The sequence below is a fragment of the Dipteris shenzhenensis genome, chromosome 31 (assembly GCF_047967505.1).
Source record: "Dipteris shenzhenensis isolate YYH24624 ecotype China chromosome 31, Dip_SZ_1.0, whole genome shotgun sequence".
NCBI classification, from domain to species: domain Eukaryota; kingdom Viridiplantae; phylum Streptophyta; class Polypodiopsida; order Gleicheniales; family Dipteridaceae; genus Dipteris; species Dipteris shenzhenensis.
In genome coordinates this window covers 36,266,210-36,289,338 of record NC_141626.1, presented here as the reverse complement: position 1 = coordinate 36,289,338, position 23,129 = coordinate 36,266,210, and the positions used below count along the sequence as shown (strand labels likewise).

The 23,129-nt window shown below is 45.0% G+C and overlaps 1 protein-coding gene across 1 annotated transcript; it reads right to left on the bottom strand.

Annotated features, from left to right (window-relative positions):
• Positions 1-3,259: 3,259 nt before the first annotated feature.
• On the bottom strand, positions 3,260-22,721 carry LOC147881404 (26S proteasome regulatory subunit 4 homolog A). Its single transcript, XM_087402266.1, has 6 exons — positions 22,156-22,721; positions 21,802-22,047; positions 20,845-21,014; positions 20,393-20,609; positions 20,077-20,217; positions 3,260-3,463 (listed from the first exon to the last, which is right to left on the bottom strand). Exons 1-6 carry the CDS (start codon positions 22,627-22,629, stop codon positions 3,380-3,382), a joined length of 1,332 nt encoding a protein of 443 aa, XP_087258392.1. The 5' UTR covers positions 22,630-22,721; the 3' UTR covers positions 3,260-3,379.
• Between the last annotated feature and the right edge of the window lie 408 nt (positions 22,722-23,129).

Below are 23,129 nucleotides of genomic sequence, written 5' to 3'. Positions count from 1 at the left end.
AAGAAGGTGACTAAGCACAAATCAAGAAACAAAATCGACCAAAAAACACAAAAAATCTCTCTCTCTCTCTCTCTCTCTCTCTCTCATGGAAGAATCCAAGAAAGAATTTACAAAATGAATGAATTATTTAACACATTAAAAGTTAAAGGAACCACTTACACTTATGTACCGCTTCCTACTAAGATGCAAAATTACATTCCCAGCTTAGAAAGCACATGCATACTCAATTAAACTATTTTTTTGAAACTAAAAGAAAAACTTTTCTTTTCACCTTCTGTTCAATCATTCTAAACATGCCTAAGACCAACACATTGCAGATAAAAGACTTCATATCTAAGATTGTGCATGCTTTTTTCATTATTTTTATTGGATTATACCTCTTGTATATTAGCAAAGTGATCAAATTACTACATTGAGTGATAAAAGACTCCTTATTTGTATATAAAGGAGGGAGGATCTATGGAATTGGGCCATATTTTGGCAAACCAGAAATTTTCGAGTCAATGTGAGGCATTTATATAATGTGTAAACCAATATATTCAAGTTGTTCACGTTTATCATATATATCAACTTCTAATCCTACGGCAAATTGAGAGAGTCTAAGTTCTAAGAGTACACAAGAATCCACTCTTGAAGTGCAGTTAAGTCCACAAGAGTCACGAGGATATTTTCCTTCTCCAAAAGCACAAGCGTCTTTGTACATAAAGTCTTGAAAGTCGGGAACATATGGAATAAATAAATCATCAATAGAACTCCAAGAGCAAAGATCTTCAACACTTAAGATCTTTTTGTATCTTTTCTTTTTAGAATCAATGTCATGATGTTTATTAGCCACAAAAAGTCACACGTAAAGCGATTTTCTCAACTTTTAGCACTTTGCATCTATCTTATCAAATCTCAACTCAGAAACTTCAGGCATTAGCTCTTTAATTCTAAACTTCAGATCTTCCAAGTCGATCTTTGTATAAAGCATAGTAAAATCGTAGGTTTGAAGAAGAATAGGAGACTCTTTTTCTTGAATGCTTTTTAAGAGGAATTTAAAAAATTTACAATAGGACTCACTCCTATGGAGTCATTTCAAATCCAACTTGATTGTGAGGGGACATTTGCATCCTTTAATATGCCCCTCCAAAATTCATGGACACTAGTCAGCATGGCTTTGAAGCAATAGCTTAGCCATTTAGATGCATCTGTCAAAGTAGTCTTACAAGCAGTTGTAATCAATCTTGTCTTTTTTGGAATTTTGTGGAACTTCCAAGTAGCTCAAAGAAAAGGGATACTTGGATTGCAAACAAACATGGAAGGCTTACAAAAACTATGGTGTTTTGAGATCATATCCTTTTGAGAAACTAAGGCAAGGACGTAAGTTTTGGCATACAAGCTCACTTCTCTTAGAAGACATTCCATATAAAACTTTTTGCAAATAAAAACAAAGTTATAAGAACATTTGTCCCTATAAGACGTGACAAATTTTCTATGGAAGAGTTTCATCTTTTTTATGAAGATAATTACTTTGCTTTGAGCAATTAGCTGAAGAGGCTTCTTCTAGTCTCAAAGCAACTCTCCTCATAATCTTCCCTTTCCATTCTGATAAGATGTTTTGAACTCCTAAACTTTCTTTTGTTTGAAAAGAAAACTTTGAGATTTCATTATCAATGGCTTTTAAAAGGCAAGACTCTTTTGAAAAGTACAATCGAAATTTTATGCCTTTCATGAAAAAGTCTCTTAAAGTACTAGAAAGCAAAATGGAAGTATCAACAGTGACTACATGTCCTAAATCAACATCAATAAAGCTTTGGAATCTTTTACAACAACAATGTTCTCCAAGGAAAGAGGATTTTGAACGCTCGGAAAGCCATTTACCTCTCCATAGTTGAAGGCCTTTTGTCCTAAAGTTATAACATACTTCCAAGCTACTATTGTGCATAAAATGAGAACGATTGTGTGCTATCCACTTCAAGATTTCCTCAAAACAATACTAGATTTTAACTAACTTTTAAAACTAAGATGAAATTCAACCTTATAAATAAAAAATAATGATAATCTTAATAGAGATATTCTTATCATGAAATTAGACATCCTAATATATAAAAAACAATTGCTTTTATATATGGGATCTAAAACATTAATAGATAATTCTAATATCCTTTCTAATTTTAAGAACATAGAATCTAGATGTATATGAATTTTGACAACACTAATTCATCTTTTCCACCAATATTATGTCACGATCTATGACATATTCCTTTCCTAAACCCTTTATAGTTATGGATGGATGGATGAATGGACACTTGTGGAAAGGTATGCGCTTTCGACAGGACACTACCCACGAGGCACAACGCCTCACAACAGCTAGAACTCTTCCAAAGAGGCATACACTTCTGCACTCTCATTAAGGGCTACAACCTTCACAAGAGAGACACCTCTACATGCACACACCCATACCTTCTCATGTGTAGCCTCACTTTCAATATAAGAAAAGCCTCTTTGTATGCGTCACACTTCAAGCATTCTAAGCAATACAAAGTATTCTTGTTCTATCATTACAATCTTATCTTTGCTCCTTAGCTCGATGATGATATATCCCGTATTACAAATTCAGTTTTCCTTTACATCCAAAAAAACTCCCAGTATATTATAAGCTTGTATTCCATATAACATTGACTCTCTTTTCTATAGAATGCAAGATGAGGCCCATTACTGTGTGTTATGACGAACAAGACCACTAAAGTCAAAACGGATAAATTGAGCTTGAACATCATTTTGAACAAGACCACTAAAGTCAAAACGGATAAATTGAGCTTGGACATCCTTTTGATGTTCTAGCCAAAGATACCTATATCTTGTATCATTCTGTACTTTTCTAAAAGGGTTTGAAAAAGCACTACCAGGTCACAATCACCTCTTTTAGCTTGAAGAACCCTTTGTAGCTCTTGTAGACATTCAAAATTAGTTTACAATGCTAACATCCTACTCATATGTGACCCCTCTTTCTTGAAGAAATTAATGTAGCTTGTAAACTTTCACATACAATCAGATCAAAACAATTTCCTTTGAACATAGCAGGAATGCTCAGGAGCCAGAAATTGTATTGCTATGTGTGCACACATTTGCCTACATACATCCATCACTCCAAATAATAACAATGATACTTCTAGTGCTTCAATGCCCCATGCTTAACAGATGCAACAAAAAATTCTCGGGAACAGCCTGCTTGTGTTTAATTTAATGTTGAACACTTGATTAAAAGAGCAACTCTTTCAAAATGACAAATCAAGGGGTTTTCCAAAATCCACTTTGCTTGATTGCTTACAGGGCTATACATCATTAAATTCATATGCGTGTTTGTTGCAGTACTTGTAAGCTATCATATGCATCTCTACATATACAATCCCTCTGGCACACCTTCCTTCTTCTTAAACATAACCTTCTCCTTTGCCTTCTTGAAGTCGGCCTGTGTAACCTGCAACATAATGGAAACATGACACTTGATATACGTATGAAGCAGGACTGTACTCACAAATAAAACTCTACAGACTGGTAATCACAATTGAAGTTCATATGCTTCTAAGTACACGCACACTCTGTTTTCAAGCAAAAAACAGCAGCAAAGGCCTGTTGTCATTCTAATCGTTTCAATATTACACTGGCACATTGCATATGCACAAGGTGGTGTTTAAGAAGGCAACCTCACCGTCAGGCATTTTCCGAGCCTCTCCATTAAAGGTTGATTAAAAGAATTGCATTGTAATTTGCACACGTTGTGTGCTAGCTACAACAGCTCCGTGATTGTAATCTCACCTCAGCCTGTTCCAATCAGCCTCACCACCCCTAGCCTGTTCTGCTCAGCCTCGCCACCCCCGGCCCTTACACTCAGCTTCCCCACCCACCATCCACCTCCCTGCATACTCAGCTTCCCCACCCACCATCCACCTCCCTGCAGCACCCTCCTGGATGCTCCACCCCCTATCCCCTCAGCAATCCCGACCCTCTTCCGTGTTGTCCCTCCCGCTATGCATCCTCCCGCCTTCATGCTGCTCACACTCCCGACTTTAATCCTCTCTCTCTCTCTCTCTCTCTCTCTCTCTCTCTCTCTCTCTGTGAACTACAAGAGCTGATTCCAGAGACACTGATATGGGGGGTGATAAGCCTATATGAGTCAGTCAGAGGCAGAGTTCGTGCCCCAGGTGGTCTATCGGTTTGGGTCGAGAGTACGATCTGAGTGAAGCAGGGCTGCCTCCTCTCACCGACCCTTTTTGGGCTTTACATTGATGAGACCACTTCATAAATCGCCTAGGAGGCGAAGGATCGCTACTGGCTGATCTCATGATACACATATTGCTATACACTGATGACAGTCCTCTCATCCTCAGCGGAGGGGATGCAGAGACATTTGGAGGCCCTAGAGGTGTTCTGCAGAGAGAGAGACCTGATAGTCAACCTTGGGAAGACCAAGGTTATGGTCTTCAACACCTCACAAGCTGTGCTTCGTCAACTCAGCTTCAATTATCGAGATGAGCCAGTGGAGATAGTGCTCCTACACATATTTGGGAGCAGTCTTCACAGGACCCCTTTTCACTATGACACATGCAGCCCATGCACGACTCACACAGGGACGAGGTGCTCTGGCACAATTGGAAAGACAGTGCTTCCAAGCACACTTTCAAGATCCACCGACCAAGTGTTGGCTCTTCGATACCCCAGTGTGACCGATTGCCATGTATGCAGCCCCCTTCTGGGGTTGTGATCTACCGATAGCAGAGTGGAGGAGATCTAGTGGCTACAGGTGACTATGGGATCTAGGATGATTCGGAGCAAGCCCTTTGTCCCGCATGAGATCGTACAGGTAGAGTTCTCACCATGACACCACTACAAACTGATGCCATCTTCCAGACAGCAACATTCATTCATAGAGTCTGGGACTTACCCCACTAGAGACTACCGAGGCTAGCCCAAGAGTCATCCAGACGACTAGCTAAGAGCAGGGCAGACACATGGTATGCACGTATATCCACATGGTTTGCCAGACACAAGATTCAGATGGGCAGGCTCCCTCCCTTTTAGTACAGTATGGATGCACCCCCTGAGTGGATCTCACAAGATGAGATTAACCATATCATAAGGTTACATCTCCTCCAACTCCACACGTCTCGGACCTGGGGTGAAGTCAGGAGCTCCCCACCAAGACCCAACTCTACCGCGACAACTTCCTGAGGTCTCGGAGGAGGGATTCATCATCAGACCTCAATATCTAGAGGATAGAGGAGTCTCACATGCACTGAGGGTCGCTATTGGTGTAGAGAAGGGGTAGGGACAGATTTGGAGAAGGGGGAATAGAGGAGCAGAAGGGAGAGAGAGAGAGAGGGGAAGAGGGAGAGGAAAAGGTAGGAGAGAGAGAATGGGGTAGGAGAGAGAGGGAGAGATTGAGAGGGAGTAGGGAAGAGAGAGAGAGTGAGCGTGCGTAGGTAGGAAGGAGGAAGGGAGAGTAGATGGATTAGATGTCACATCAAAAAGTGCATAGTAGTGGGTGGATGGAGACTTATATAGTCCTTCCACATTTTCCACCTCAAGGGCCTCTAACTTGGCCTCTTTTTCCCCTTCATTACAGCCATCCCTTCCCATAGAATTTCGCCCTCAAAATTTCATATGCGAGCTGTTAAATCGGTGCAGCAACAACAAATAATAATCAGCCCGGTAGGAGATAGGGATTGTCCTGAACAATGATCTCTGGCTGCCATGAGTTCTCATCCTTAAGGAGTCCCTGCCACTTGATAAGATACTTGGTGTAGACTTTGTTTCGGAGTACGTGATCCCTGAAACCCATGATGCGCTCCGGAACATGGAGTATGTGACCCTCCTCATCCATAGGTGGTAGCTCAAGAAGGACTTGGACATGCTGTCCGACATGTGGCTTCAGCAAGGACACATGGAAAACATTATGAATCCTAGAGGTCCTAGGTAGCTCCAACTCATACGCCACCTCGCCAACTTTGCAGATGATCCTGTAGGGACCGTAATACCTGTGAGCAAGCTTTGTGTTGGTGTTACCCTTCAGCGAGGCATAACGGTTCTTATGGCGGCGTAAGTGCACATAATCTCCTTTTTCAAAAGACAAATCCTCATGTGTTCATCCGCATACTTCTTCTGCTTGGCTTGAGCATCCTGCATATTCTTTTTGGTCAATTGCAGAAGGGCATCCATACTCTCCAAGTCATTTCTTGCTTGCTGACTTTTCACAGCCATGTCTACAACTAAAGACGGCATACCCACTGTGCATCCATACATAGCCTCGAACGGGCTCATGCCAATAGAGATGTGCTTGGTACTGTTGTAACAAAATTCAGCAAGTGCCAGCCACTTATCCCAAGACTTCTGTGTGTCATGACAGAAATGCCTCAAATACTCCTCCAGCCATTTGTTCACCCTTTCTAACTGTCCATCCGTCTCAGGGTGGTAAGCAGTGCTAGGTGTAAGAGAAGTACCCACTGCTGTAAATAATTCCTGCCAAAAGTGACCCATAAATTTTGCATCTCTGTCGCTAACAATCTCCCGAGGGAAACCATGATGCTTAAAAACATGCTCGATGAACTGCCAAGCAACCTGTGATGCTGAATAACAGGTCTTAGTGGGTATGAAATGGGCCTGCTTTGTCATTCTGCCAACCATCACAAAAATGCTATCCCATCCTCGCTCTGTGGAAGGCAAACCTGTGATGAAATCCATAGCAATGTGAATCCATTTGCCTTCTGGAATAGGTAATGGCTGCAAGAGACCCGCGGGTAACCGGCTGTCCACTTTATTTTGCTGGCAGGGCAAACATTCACTGACAAATTTAACTGCATCCCGCCACAAGCCATCCCAGATAAAGCTCTGTTTAACCTTTTCATATGTCTTAGCAATACCCGCATGTCCTGCCATAGGAGATGAGTGCATTTCCTGTAAGACCAGCAGTCGGTACTTTGAATCTGGCACCAAATAAATTCTGTCCTTGCACCACAACAGCCCATTATGCAGCTTAAATTCAGCATGCCCCTAGCTCGATGGCCTCTGTAACTCCACAAATATGGAAGCTGCCTTAGAATCCTGCATGTATTCTTCCTGAATACCATGAATCCCCTCCTGGTAGATGGTAGAAATGGCAGACAAACTGCAAGCCCACATACGGGATAAGGCATCTGCAACCACGTTTTCTTTCCCCTTCTTGTACTCGATGTCAAAATCATAAGACTGAACCTTAGTCAACCACCTCTTCTGCTTCATTGACAAGTTGGGCTGCGTAAGGAAATACCTGAGTGTCCTATGATCTGTCTTAACCTTGATTTTGCTACCGTACAGGTAGTGGTGCCATTTATCGAGAGCATGGAGGATAGCCAACATTTCCTGATCATATACATGATAATCTAGTTCCTTGGCATCCAATTCCCTGCTTTCAAAAGCAATTAGTTCGTGTTCCTGTGTTAGCACAGCCCCTAATCCTTTGCCACTACAATAAAAGTACGTAAAAAATCAGGGCATACCAACATAGGAGCATGAGTAAGGGCAAATTTCAGGTCTTCAAAGCTGCACTGTGCATTTGTAGACCACATAAAAGCATCCTTCTTCAAAAGGTCTATCAGAGGGGCTGCCCGCTTGGCAAACTTGCAAATAAAGCCCCTGTAGAAGGAAGCAAGACCTAGAAATCCCCTCAACTGAGTAGGGTTGCGTGCCTGCGGCCAATCCACAATGCATTTCACCTTTGCAAGATCCACTCGAATGCCATCCTTGCTCACAATGTGACCAAGATACTCAACCTCTTGTGCCATAAAAGTGCATTTGCTGGCCTTAGCATGATGTCCAGCACTTGCTTGACATGTCTGATGTGCTCATGCTTATCCTTGCTGTAAATGAGGATGTCATCAAAAAATACCAGCACATATTTGAAAAGGAGAGGCTGCAAAATCTTGTTCATGAGTGCCTGGAAGGTAGCTGGTGCATTGGTCAATCCAAAAGGCATCTCCTTGAACTCATACAGTCCCCTCTCTGCGCGCAAGGCTGTCTTGTGCTCATCCCCAGCTTTCATTCTAATCTGATGATAGCCGGATCTCAAATCAATCTTAGTGAAAAACTGAGCACCCTTGAGTTCATCCAGCAGGTCATCTATCCTGGGGATTGGAAACCTGTTCTTGATGGTGACCTTATTCAAGTCTCTGTCGTCAATGCACATACGGTAAGAACCATCCTTCTTCTTCACTAGGAGCACAGGGGATGCAAAAGGAGAAGTGCTATGAGTGATGAAACTCTTCTGAAGTAAGTCCCTCACTTGAGTTGCCACTTCCTCCCGTTCTACCTCAGAGAGTCGATATGGGGCCTTATTGATTGGCTTACTTCTAGGTTCCAGGACTATGGCATGATCTACATCTCTTCTCAGAGGCAACTATGATGGCAAATCAGCAAACACATCTGCAAACTCTGAGAGCAATCTCTGCATATCACAATCATCAACACGGGGAGTGCCACCCTCTTTAGTTACTAACACATTTAATGCATATATGGCGCTGCCTCTCTTGAGCTCTTGCCAACTGCCTTGCTGAAATGACCTGCAATTTAGGAGCTGCAATACCATGCAATGTAACTGATCCATCCCTGTGGACAAAGCTGAGTGTTAAGGCATTGAAATCCATGCTGATTTTGCCCAGTGATTGCAACCAATCACAGCCCAAGACAACATCTATTGGGCCCATGTCAAGTGCCAAGAGATCACCTGCAAATGTATAGTCATCAGAGAACTTAATCCTTGCATCTTGGCAACAAGATCTACTGATCATATGCTGTCCATTGGCCACGTCTACTCTCAGCCCATGGTCTATCTCAGTAGCAATCAGTCCAACCCTCTGTAAGGTCTTGCAGTTAACAAAACTATGGGTGCTACCGCTGTCCACCAACACATGCACAATCCTGCCATTAATCATCCATGTTAATCTGATAGTATCAGCACTTTTGGCACCCATCAAGGCATGCATGGAAATAGTATAAAGTGTTGGCTGGGCATCCCAATAAACCTCATCCTCGTTCACAGGAGCATTACCACCTGGATCTTCACGTGCATAAAAAGGTACCGCATCTTGATGCTCCACAAAAAAGAGTGTTGGCCTACAGCCTCTCATGCTACTAGTGGGCAGAATCTCATACAAATGCGAAGCATAAGTGTCATGTGCAGTAGCACCACCACATCTGCATCATGTGTATTTGCCATCTCATCCTAAGACGTATCCAAAGAACCTGGGGCATCAAACAAATCCTTGTCATCTGAGAGATCAATGATCATGCTAAGCTTGGCAGTACCACTGTTGCGCATCTTGCACACATTCCTATGCTCAGGAGTCCATTTCTCGCCACATTTAAAACATAAGTTGGCCTTCTTTCTGCTGTCCACCAACACATGCACAATCCTGCCATTAATCATCCCTGTTAATCTGATAGTATCAGCACTTTTGGCACCCATCAAGGCGTGCATGGAAATAGTATAAAGAGTTGGCTGGGCATCCCAATAAACCTCATCCTCGTTCACAGGAGCATTACCACCTGGATCTTCACGTGCATAAAAAGGTACCACATCTTGATGCTCCAGAGAAAAGAGTGTTGGCCTACAGCCTCTCATGCCACTAGTGGGCAGAATCTCATACGAATGCAAAGCATGAGTGTCGTGCGCAGTAGCACCACCACGATCAAAAGGAAAGTCGGTGCCCTTCGTGGCTCCAGTGTTAGGAGCCTCATCTGCATCATGTGTATTTGCCATCTCATCCTAAGACGTATCCAAAGAACCTGGGACATCAAACAAATCCTCGTCATCTGAGAGATCAATGATCATGCTGAGCTTGGCAGTACCACTGTTGCGCATCTTGCACACATTCCTATGCTCAGGAGTCCATTTCTCGCCACATTTAAAACATAAGTTGGCCTTCTTTCTGCTGTCCATTATTGCCCGTGTATGCTGTTTTATATCAGCCTGCTCATTTCCAGCAGTAGGCTTGCCTCCAAGCTTGGCATCAGGATACCTGTAAGGCCTAGCATACAGCATCTTACTACCCGAGACAGTAGGAAAGCGAGGAAATGGTGCTGCTGCAGATTTCTTGTCAGTCCACTCAGCAAACTTAGGCTTCGACTCAGTGTCATACCCCATAGCATGCAAGCTGCCCATGGCATTTCTGTGCTTGCCAGCATATTTAGGCTCGAATACTTCTGCAAGCTGAGCTGCCCTCTCAATTGTTTGAGGGTTATGTGCCTTCACATCTGCAGCGAGAGAAGAACTTAACCCATGGATGAAACGCAGCAGCTTTCCCTTTTCAGATACATCCTGCACAAACAGGGAAAGCCTCCAAAAGCGTTACAAGTACTCTTGGACCGTACCGGTCTGTGACAAGGCATAAAATTCAGCCAAGTATTGATCCAATATAAGTGGAGATACAAATGTAGTGACCATCAATTCTTTGAAACCCCTCCAAGTGGTTGGTTTCTAAGGCGAATCCCTCATGTATCGCCACCATGTGTGGGCATAGTCCTGCATATGCATACCTGCAAAAATGATGCGCTCCTCCTCAGACTTGGCGTAGAAGCGGAAATAGTCTTCCAGCTTCGTGAGCCACTCCTCCAACTCATTGGGAGTGCGAGTGTCCCCTTTAAACTTATGCACTGTGAGTTTGTCCTTCATATCCTTGGCTGCATAATTCTTGTGTGTGTAACCTCCAGAAGTGCGGGCATCATCACGCTTAAGGTTCACATAATCGGAGAAAGGCATCTCAAGTTTGATGGCCTCAGGTAGGGCCTTGTATGAACCCAAAGAATCTACGAACATGTCATCAAAAGTGGCTTGCTGCCCACTACCAACCCCCTGCTGCGTAGAAGCTGCTGCCATCTGATGTGCTAGCTGCATCTGGCTATATGTGCTCGTTGGCGCAGCGATAGGTGCATGAACTCCGAGCTAGGTCTCTCTACCAAATGCATCTCTCCGCAGTGATGGCATATCAAAGGGCTGAGAAGAGGACTGACCTCTCTCCCAGGGGTGTGGGCTGCCATATAAACCCAAGCCAACTCCAAGCATACTCGCTGGTGTGGTGAAAGGAGCACTAGCCTGATGCACACCAACGGGTCGGCCCAAAAGAGACGGCTCAACTTGCATAGATGCAGAAAGCAGAGAGCCAAAAGATGGCCCGGCATCCTCCATACTATCTTGTTTTCTTTCTTGTGTACGAGATCCTGTTATCTGTTGAGCACAGACGTTGTATTATTTTCTTCCATGGTATCAGAGCCTGACTCTAACAAGAAGATTTGGTAGTGTGTTTTTGTTTGCGAGCAGATTATGAGAGATGGCCCAGCCTGCAAGACTACGAATCCCACCGTTCGCGAAAGAGAAAAGTTGGACGGCTCTAACTATCCTCTCTAGAAGTTCAAGATAGTCATTCGATACATCCCGAGGGACACGCTTCGGTGCCATGGTGACTGGCCCTGGAGAGAGGAGCTCGAATATAGGCAAGGGGAAATGGATAACAAAATCCTGCATAATGAGCACTTGAGATAATGCATGGAAACACGAAAATATCGATGGAGAGGCTCAGAAGAAGAGTAGTCAAAGAAGCTTCGAAAACGGGGTCCAAATGAGCCCAAATAGGGCTATGGAAAACCCCTAAAAGAGATTGGAATTATGAGGTTCCCCCCCCCCCTTTTTTTTTTTTTAATTTGTTTGCTAGGGGGGGGGTCTCTTAGTCACCTAGGACACTTGGGACTACTGACCTAAGCACTGGTAAGACAGTTCAGACATTGGCTTAGTCTAACCTAACCCTCCTTGTAACCCTAGTTAGTACTAACCTAACCTAGGTCCAAACTAACCAAACCTAAACCTAATTGACCCAACCTAAACCTACTAAACCTAACCCAACAAACTAACCTAGCCCAAAACTAACCCAAAGTAAAACTAACCTAGGGATACTGTTGACCTTAGCCTGAGCAGCACGGATGGATGGCACGATGACAACTGAGGGACGCCGACGAAACCACGTGAGGCAGATGACACAACGATGGGGATGGAACAACGTGAAGCGTGGCAAGCACAAAGCAAGGCAGGGGGGCACTGCAGATGGAACTTGAGGGGGGCTATCGGGACAGCGACGATGATGTTAGCTTTCCCGCAGACGAAGCCGTTGAAGGTGGTGCTGTCGACGAGGCTCGCTCGTAGTGTGGAAGGCTCGCATGGGTGTTCCGGCAAGAGATAGGCAACAGAGAAACGCAATGAGCAACCAATTCCACCGTGAGCAGAGATGGGCGGGGTGAGACGCGTCCACGTGAAGATGCGACATGGGCAAGGAGTGACGATGATGCATACGAGAGCGCTGGTTGCTCACGTCTTCTGGCCTGAGGATTGGCGCTCACGCTTTTTTTTTTCTCCATAGAAAAAGTTTTGATGCCCCTTTGCCTTTGATTCAATTCTCTTGTTCAAATGACTAGAGGTCTCTCTACTCCTGCTGAAAGGCTGCTGGACCTTCGATGGACGCCTTTCTTCTTCTTCTTCTTCTTTTGTTCGATGTTGCAGGTCAGGCCACACTCGATTCTCAAGGCTTTGGAAAGTATACAGTGACGCTTGTGTACGGGTTAGCGGCAGAGACATGGGCTATAAGTGTTGGTGAACCAGGTCCAAGAACGGGCTCTGATACCCATGTAGAAAAGGGGTAGGGACAGATTTGGAGAAGGGGGAATAGAGGAGCAAAAGGGAGAGAGAGAGAGGAGAAGAGGGAGAGGAAAGGGTAGGAGAGAGAGAATGGGGTAGGAGAGAGAGGGAGAGATTGAGAGGGAGTAGGAAGAGAGAGAGAGTGAGTGAGCATAGGCAAGGAGGAGGAAGGGAGAGTAGATAGGATTAGATGTCACATCAAAAAGTGCATAGTAGTCGGTGGATGGAGACTTCTATAGTCCCTCCACATTTTCCACCTAAAGGGCCTCTAACTTGGCCTCTTTTTCCGCTTCATTACAATTGGACAGCATCCCATCAGCTGAGAATTGACAGGGAGAGCAGCACGTATACCTAGAGAGCAACGGATCTGCATGCTATGCACATTGGGAGTGATTGAGACGAAGGAGCACTTTCTCTGCGCCTGTCCAACTATTAGAAATGACCTAACAGAGGATACGCACAGCGGAAGACTGATAGAATTGCCCAAGAGCTCACACAGTGTGGTGTGGGGTGTGGAATCACAAACTTCTTAACTTAATGTGCATAGAATAGATGTGCAGACTCATCAATAGACAATGAACCAGCCAAATAGAGAAACCACCAAAATAATATATTTCTGTCCAACGCTATGGACACAATACAAAAGAGAGAGATCCAGAGTCCCACCAATGGTGTGGTCCTTTGATCTTACCACAAGATACTCCTCCTATCCGCAAGCTATCTCTAGACTCGAGCCCGCATGCTCCACCTCGAGCATCTTTAGACTTTCCGTCCAGAATGATCCTCTCCACCTTGCTGTCTGGAAACCATCCTAGGTGGGCTGCCACTCAAGCTCAGTCTGCAGCTCCTTCAGGGTCACCTTCACCTCCTGTAGATAGGCCCAAGGCTAGCCTGCTTGCTGCTCCTGTCTGCTGTCAGAGGGCTGCTCCAGATGATGAGTAATGGAGGCCCAAGTGCCCCCTTTTATCGGCCCAAAAGGCCCTGAGAAATGGCCGACCCAGCAAGGGGATGAACCGACCCCCTCTGGCCGACTTGGTTGGCTGGCCCAACCCTAACCAGCCAACCTGCTGGTCGGCCTGGTTGGATGGCTCAACCAGCCCTATGTAAGGGCCCTAGCCAGGCTCTTTGGGCTGCTGCTAGGCTGCCCTTTGCTGCTGTTGGAGACCCTATTGCAGGCTGTACACCTGCCCACAGACCCCTGCCATGCTTGCGCCATGCTGCAGCCCTCTGCCGGCACCATGTCCTGCCCGTACACCTGCTGTGTGTACCCGTACAGGTCCGCACCATTGCTGACATCATCGTGCCTTTGTTCCAGGCTGGAGATGCTGCGCAGATCTGCTCTGTCCTAGACAGTCCCCTGGCCATTCTCTGCCAGATCTGCCCTCGAGGCAAGCTTCCTTCTGCTAGGTACTCTCCTCTTTTTGTGTGAGGTGCTGCCCATGTGGCAGCCCCCTCCCTCTCTCTTTTCTTTTGCACACATGGCAGCCATGCTGCTGCTCATGTGTCAGTCTCTCAAACCCTAGGTTCACCCCCCCCATGCTCTCCTCATATGGGGGCTTAGAGATGGGGAGGTGACCTTTCCAACACCAACCTACTACGAGATCCAAGGGCGATACCACTGTCTCTATTAGGATGGGAGTGGCTTCGGCCCACTATCCTGGTTGATCCACTTCCATGACCAGGTCTGCATTGGGCTCTACCTGCTTGAGATGCACCGACACAAGGAGACCCTACTACGACAGATCAGAGAGCAGCAGGAGGCGACCAGACCACAGGATACAGAGGCTGACGAGACAGTGGCGAGTCACAGATTTCTATGTATTTGAGTCAGCTCCAGGACACATTGGGGTGGAGGAGCTAGCTGATATGCGGGCACTTTGGATTACCGATAAGAGGTTTGCAAAGCCACCTGCGCCACAGAGAGCGACCATAGCACACTCAGTGTCACCATAAAACGTGTTTCTAGCAAGCGAAACACTTAAACGTTATTAGACAAAATGTCTATACACGTTGTCACCTATGTCTTGACTCTTTTGAGAGTGCTCAAATAATTGAGATAGATAGATGGATAGATAGACAGATAGATAGAGAGAGAGAGAGAGAGAGAGAGAGAATATGAAGATAATTATTTATGTTTCATATATAGCTCATATAAAATACATTTTTTAAACCCGTTTCTAGACGCAAAATCTAGAAACGTTTCTTGTCACACTGAGCACATTCTATTGAGATCTGACCTATCACAGCTTTCCTCAAAGGGGACCGCCCGAGACAAGGGGTCACTTTGGACATAGCTCAGCGGGTGCAGAGATCGAGGAGACCACGTCCCCCTCCGCCACCACAGCATGACATTTTCACCGTTCATTGACGAGTCACCACAGTACCAGGTTTCGGATTCTGAGTTCCGGCTCCAACTCTCAACCTACCTCAAATAGCACATGATATGCTTTGTACTTGATTTTTCTTGAGCTATTGAGCTCTTTATATAGCAGCCCGGAACCCCTGAAAGCCATCCAAGAAACTCTTGAGCAGGATACCAGGAGGAGAAGAAAAGCCCTGAACCTCAAGATGCTAGGGAGAGAGAGGATGAAAGCAACCCACTAGAAACAACCAAGGAGAGATTTCATGCGCACAGCTTTTGGAGTGGAAAAAAATCAGATTGAGAATACATGGAGGGTGGAGAAGGATGAGAAACCCTCGATTGTCAAGTTCAAGGATGTAGCTGTGAGATGGCAAGTCTTGGCAAAGAGAGCAACCCTAAGGAGCACCCAATCTTCATTAATGCGGATCTTGTGATAAGTGTGTGGAACTGAACAGAAAAGGGGGGAGCAAGCAACCACGCAGAAACTGAACTGCAAAGGAGAGAGAGACCGAGAGAGACTGCAAGGGATCTTAGGAGAAAACCCTAACTGCTGAGGAAAACGGAGGCAAGGGAAATGCTCTAACAATTGAGGGAGGGGGCCTATACATAGGCACTCCACCCGCTCCAGTCGGCTGGTCAAAGAAGCCGACCAGTATTTATATATACCTAGATGAATCCAAGAACATTCCCAAACTCATCCTCTAAAAACATAACATAGTGCAGTTTCAATCTCACGATAGTCACTCATAAGGTTGAAAACCATAGACTCCATCACGCATAGCAAGAACTAGCTACTATGACATCCCCACTGATGTCATCAGCGCCCAACAGTGGGAGTAGACCATAGTATAAAAATATGCTCTCACACATACAAATCCACACACCCACACATACTTGAGCATCCATTTATACAAAGTCTTCGTACTGAGTTTTTGTCGGCACTCCGGAGGTGAAGGGCAGACTCAGCCATGATGAAGGCTAGCACTAAAGGAGAAGGCTAATCAAAAAGTAGTCCAAAATCTCTTCATTCAAGCTACAATTGCAAATGATTTCGTTTTAGTCTCTCCCAAGCGGGCATCTAAATCTAGCAGATAGGGCAATGCACCATTTAAGATAGAAAGAATTGTCGCAATACCAGCAGGCCGCAACATGGGTTGAGTCATCAGCCTGCTTGTATTGTAAAATGGATAATCCAATTTCCCATCTGGTTGTGCTAATATGATCTAACCAGATGAATCCACATGAACATGAAAAATGACATCCCACCTTGGCTGTCTAAGAATGGTTGTTTCAAAAGCATGCTTCTTTAATGTATGAAAGGCAGTAGACCACTCAAGTGCCCATTGAAACTTCATATCCTTCTTAGTAAGTTCATACAATGGAGATGCTATCTTGGCAGAATCTCGAATAAAATTTAATGAAAGCCAACCCATCTCCTCCATAGGGCCAACCCCCTACAACATAGGGGGGGGGGAGGGCCAACCCCCTACAACATAAGGGAAGGGGGGGGGGGCACCGCCAGCAGCTCGATAAGGGGCTGACCCCCTGCCTCAAACAGGCCGACCAATAGCCTAGGTGTCTCACCAACAGGTCGGCCCACCTTTGCTCATATATAGCCTGCTAGAGGTGGGGCTGCAGCACCAAAGGGTGGCCATACAGGCCCCCCACACTGACGTGACCAAGGTGCCTCAAGAGGAGCATGGCGGCAGCAAGCAGGCCACAAAGGACCCCAAACAGTGCTGCAACAGACCCGTACCCTCCTGGGAACACCTTGCAGCATCATGGCAGCCTGCCCATTGGACCCCAAGCCATGCTGTGATCTGCCCACAGGGATATGGACCCCTACTGGCATAGGCACATGCCCAATCCTACACAAGACTAGCCTCACAGGGGGCGGGCACACCCACAACAAAACCATGGTACATCAGGCGATGCTGACCTCCAACAGATCTCACACATGCAAAAAGAGGGCCTCAAAAGGTTATGAAATCCAAGAAAAAGGGAAAGTGGGTTGTATACAGGGATGGAAGGGTCATCATCCGAGATAGGATCCCCAAATAGGGGTACGCAGCCTGTGGGTCCACCAGTGCTTTGTCTTTCAAATTTTGGAACTTTGTGGTCCTTGCCAGGCAACTTTATCAAGACCCTCTCAGAGAAGAATCATAGTGAACACTGAGACACAACAGACCCAGAGAGAAGACTACCAATAGGACATGGGTACACATGGAAGTCCGCATACTGGGGAAAGACCTGCAGAGATGGAGCAGTATGTGAATCGGGAGGAATGGCAGTTGTCTTTTGCTCCCATCTATAGGCGCATATCACAATCAATGGCACGGATGAGCATGCCCAGATCCACCTGAGGAGACTCCAGATCATTGATGTATACATTGCAAGCATGCTACTTCCCTCCATACAAATCAAATTATGGGATTGCATCAGGGGGAGGACAGACATCGCCTTTCTCGGAACCCTATGAGGACATTCAGACATACAGACAATTGGGTGAGGTTCTACTCATTGGGAACTAGGGACACACAGGCAGAGATATATACCTTCATAAGACTAGAATCTATCCAATCATACAAACTAAATTTTTTATAGAACAAGCAGAGATCTTGGATTTTCAGGGGGATGCCTTGGCAATGCCAAATCTTTACCTTGGAGAATTTAGATGGAGATAAGGACACACACAGGATCTTCACTTGCTAGATATGTGCACCATTCATAAGCTTCTCCAATATAATGGGTTATAGACTAGGCGAGACTCAGAGAGAGATTCATGCTGCCCATACAGACGTGGTCACATTGTGGTAGAGTACATAATGGGATTCCCTTTCACAATGCAGATATCTGAACTCATAGCACACCCCCTTATGCTAGGAACAGACCACTCACACTTATCTTTCAACTTGACCTCCCCCCAACCTATACAGGACAGCCATAGATCTGCATCTTCTATGTACTGCCAATACGACTTTGATGCATTCTCTAGATCACATCTATGGTAGCTATCTTCTCCTAGCACACATAAATGAGCAAGGACAGACGCCAAATTTCTTCTCTTCAATACCTCCAGCCACATCGCAGCTCAACGCTCCTTCCCCTGCACAACTGAAAACATTGGAAAGCCACCTGAAGGCCATGCAAAGTGCTAAGGCAATGCTGCCACTGTGAGACTAATCAAGGACAATTAACTAAGGACAAGCTGGGAACAAGTATCACCAGATCCTATAAAAAATCGTAGTCTTTAGAAAGCTTACGTGGGCATACTCTACGATGCTTCTAAGCCCATACCTAATCTAGAGGATATCCCCCGCCCAAATAATTCCACGCTCTTCACCACTGCCCTAACCCGCATGGGAAATACTTACTCTGCTCTTAGCCAAGCTGTTTAGCAAAGTTTTTTACAAAGGCCTCCCCACCTCCTGGACCACAAACACCATGATACCCATTCACAAAGCACGTGATCCCATGGTTGCAAGGACCTACCAGACTATCATAGTTGGCCATTTGATGGCCAAGGTGTACAATTCAGAGACACAGTATACTGCTGTTTTGTGGATTTTGGGAAAGGTGTGTACAATTCAGAGACACAGTATACTGCTGTTTTGTGGATTTTGGGAAAGGTCTTTGACTCTGTACCATGAGCCTGGCTCGTAACATGACTCTGAGCCTTGGAAATGGCACCAGACTTATATGTGGGGTCATGGCCTTGTATGAGAGAATTAGCGGTAGAGTGTACACCACAATGGATGTCCGAGGAGCCTAGAGGTGAGCTGCACAATCGGGGTGAATCAAGGATTCCTCCTTGCATTTATATGGATGAGCTGGCCTCCTTTGTAGACATGCTAGGAGATTGAGGATCGACTCTGGCACAATGTGGCATATCCATCCTGCCATAGGAGGATGATGTGTTTATATCAGACAGCATACACTTGATAGCCCTACAGGCCTTTTGTGAGGGCCGACACATGAAGGTCAACTTGGGTAAAACCAAGCGAATGATCTATTACACTGATGGGGCCAACGCCAATGGGAAGCCTTTACAATTGCAGAGAAGCAAGTACGATAGTCAGACTGCATTTTTACAAGCGCTAAGTCTACCATAAACTAGTGATGCTATCTCACATGATCCGGGGAAAAGAGGTGCAGCACATGACATCATCCTCGCAGACATTGCAGCGAGACTCCTGCACACAGCCGCATCATTTCAGATCATTGCATACCTACCTAGACAGAGACAGACAGACGCAAGTCCTTAGTCATCAAGGAGGGCCCTTTCGTCAGGGGAGAAGCACTGCTGGCACACACAAGTATCTAGATGGTTCCAGCCGCAAGGCATTTCTATTGAACACTTACCACCATACCAGTACTCACTAGACATCGCTTTGTGTGCCTAACATGGCAAGAGATTCATCAGATCATTCTGTCACAGGAGACATCCAGATGTATCCAGATGGTTCCAGCCACAAGACATTTCTATTGAACGCTTACCACCATACCAGTACTCACTAGACATCCCTTTGTGTGCCTAACATGGCAAGAGATTCATCAGATCATTCTGGATGCTTACAGGACTTCATACACAGGCCAACAGTTCATGCTACCTTTTACAGTTGGGCTAGGCCACATGTCCAGAGTGCAGTGGTGGCCATATAATCTATGTCAACACACACACACCTGGACTCATTTACTGCCCTCAATAATATCCATTCTTCTCCCTTTCCCCATCTCTCTCATGTGCATGTATAAAATTTTAAAGCAGAAACTCAAAATCTCAGCACGGGCGCTCTTACATACTCCATTTCTACAGTTCACTCTCATTCCATAAAATTGTGTCACTGTTTTCTCTTCTCTGTAGTCCCATGCATAACATGCATTGACTAAAGAAGTCAATTCAGGAATCATGAAGCACCTCGAATGCTTGGATACATACATGGAGTTTATTGGTACTTAACAGCAGCTCCTATTAGTTTGGATCACACAACTTTTTAATCTGAAAAGAGGAGTGCACCTTCATTCGTCGTTCTCTAAGAGCAAGCAGCCCTGCCTCAGTGCATATGGCTTTGATATCAGCTCCAGAAAATTCATCCTTGGTCATGACAAACTCTTCAAGATTGACATCTTGAGCCAAAGTCATTCTGGAAGTATGTATCTGCAGCAGAACATAAAAGTAATCTTCAGTGAATACCGTCCCACCAAAATTAGAACCGAAAAGAAATTAAATCGTTACTCCTAAGAACCCAAAATGATGATATTACCACCAATCAAACAGCAATCAAATTTGAATATATTCAAGTAATATCGAAAATCCACAATGGCATAAATACTTGGAAAATGCGTCTTCTGGTTTTAATATCTGGTAATGGAAATTCAATCTTTCTGTCAATTCTGCCAGGTCGAAGAAGTGCAGGATCAAGGCTTTCTATGCGATTGGTAGCAAGGATAACTTTCACATCTCCTCTCGCATCAAATCCATCCAGCTGATTTAGCAGCTCCAACATCGTACGCTGAATCTCGCGCTCACCACCAGAATGGGCATCATAACTGAAGCAACAGAAGTTAAGTACGGGCAATCCTTCCAGTGCACTCTCACATAATTGAAAGTCAGAAGGTAGCTTAGCCAGACATAGCAAACTAGATACAAAATTGTCGAAAAAGACACAAACAGTAGCAACATGAAATTTTGAAGGCACTCTTCAAATATTTCCGTTATGTAGAAAGCAGACAATTTCTAGCTTTTTTAAACATCCTAAGGAGAAATCATCACAAGCATGCATACCGCTTTGTGCCAACAGCATCAATCTCATCAATGAAAACAATTGAAGGGGAGAGATCATCCGCCACCCTAAAAAGCTCTCTAACCAATTTGGGTCCATCTCCAAGGTACTTTTGAATAAGCTCGCTACCAACAACACGTAGAAAGGTAGCTGATGTAGAATTTGCAACAGCCTGCAATTAAGGCAACAACTCATGAGATTTTAAGTGAAATGACCTTCAATACCCCACTGCGTTGGAAGCTAAGAGGATTGCACAATTTTTAATCCTATCAGACACAAAGATAGTATGTCTAATTTTTTTGCATCGCAAGGATATATAATACACAGAAGGTCAATGGGTTTATTTGAGGATCTTGAAGACAGGCTCAAGCAGATTGGGAAGAGTGTCTAAATGTCACAAAAATCTATAGGCATCTGATCATGTCTAGGGCATCCTACAGATCTAGGGCAGCCACAAGGACTGCCAACAGCTAGGAGGCAGAAACTCGAGCGGTTTTAGCTTGGGAGCAGCAGCCTGTAGATCTCAACACCAGGACCAACAGCACAGCGGTTCATCTTTTCCAGCAGGCTCTCTCTTGAGAGGGAAGGCATATCACAATTTGTGACTTCAATCATTTCCCGACACTTACGAAAGGGTCTGCCCTTTACACGTATCCTTCACAAAATGGGAGACCATATGGAAGTGACTCTCTTCAAAGCGACACATGTTTCTCATTATATGCTTACGATGTACACCATCATATCCTTCACAAAGGAATTCACAATTTCCGCAAGCCGCTGGCAATATTTTGAAGGAAAACAAATAAAACGATGAAAAACATAAACTAACCCATTCTCAGACCCGCTTCCTACAAACACAATTAGAGAACGCTCTGACATTACAGAATTGATATCCAATCTAAGCCCCGATTCCTTCAATATTCAGCATGGGTCCTGACCAGAAATAGACATATTATTACCTTGGCCAGCAGAGTTTTCCCCGTCCCAGGCTCTCCATAAAGTATGACACCTTTTGGTGGTTTAATGCCAATGTCCTCATAGAGCTCAGGATGTGTTAAAGGAAGCTCAACAGCCTCCTTTATCTCTTGAATTTGTGCATCCAGACCTCCTATGTCAGCGTAGGACTCAAGAGGTGCCTTCTCCACCTTCATTACGGAGACCATCGGATCTACTTCGTCTTGCAGCAGACCTACAACCGAGAGAACCTAGCCAAATCCACAAAAGTTTATATACGTCAACGGGGCATATCGCAATGGATAGCAAAACGTATTTGACGTTGTCCTTTCCAGTTGTAAAAGTCTGAAGTAGCTTACTTTATTGTGCATCAAGATTGCGCATCCAGGCTCCAATTGATCTTTATCCACGAAAGACAGGATATTCACGTAGTACTCAGGCCCAACCGACGATGAAACAATGGCGTGATTTTCATCGATGATCTCCTCCAAGCTGCCGACACTCATGGGCGACCCACGGAGATCGTCGACCTTGGAGCGATCCTCCTCGTTGCGGTCCTCCTGGGGTTTGAGGCGCTCCTGGTTGGAGACGAACTCTTCCTCCATGAGGAGGTAATCCTTGACGCGCTCAAGCTTAAGCAAACGGAGCTTACATTTGGTGGCAGGAGTGACGACGGGGAGGCGAGCAGCGGCTTCGGGGCCTTTTTGCTTACGCTGCTTACGCCCAACACGAGTGGGGGGGGCAGCGGGCTCGAATTTCTTCTCCTTTTTGTCGTCTGGTTTGCGATCGCCGGGGAGACCTCGGGAGGCACCGCCAGAATGTCCCTGTCCCATGGCTCTGCTCTCTCAGTAGATTTCTGAGGAAGAAGCAGAAGCCAGAAAACCTCACAGACAACACGCCTTCTTTATTTTTTGGAAGACAAGCTTGCCTTTAGTAAATTTATATTAGTCTATCCCTTCTTATTAGTATGTCGCTTAATTTCTTTCATGTCACTTACTAATAAGCTTGCCTAATTAGTAATGTATGCTTCATTCATGTCGCTTAGTAAGCTTGCCTTATAGTAATGTAAGCTTCATTCATGTCACTTACCTTCATTTACATTAGCTATTCCCTTCTTATAGTTATCTTAATTCATGTCACTAGTTCGTTTCCATTAGCTCCCACTAGAATTCTCTCTACCCTCTCCTTTGCTTCGGAGAGAAGCTGCCAATCATGTTGTTTTAGTAAGCTGTCACTAGTTCATTTACATTAGTCTAACCCTATTGTCATAGCCCATGATCATAGGCTTCTACTCCTCCTCTAGATTTAACCCCCATTTGATAGTATTATGGAA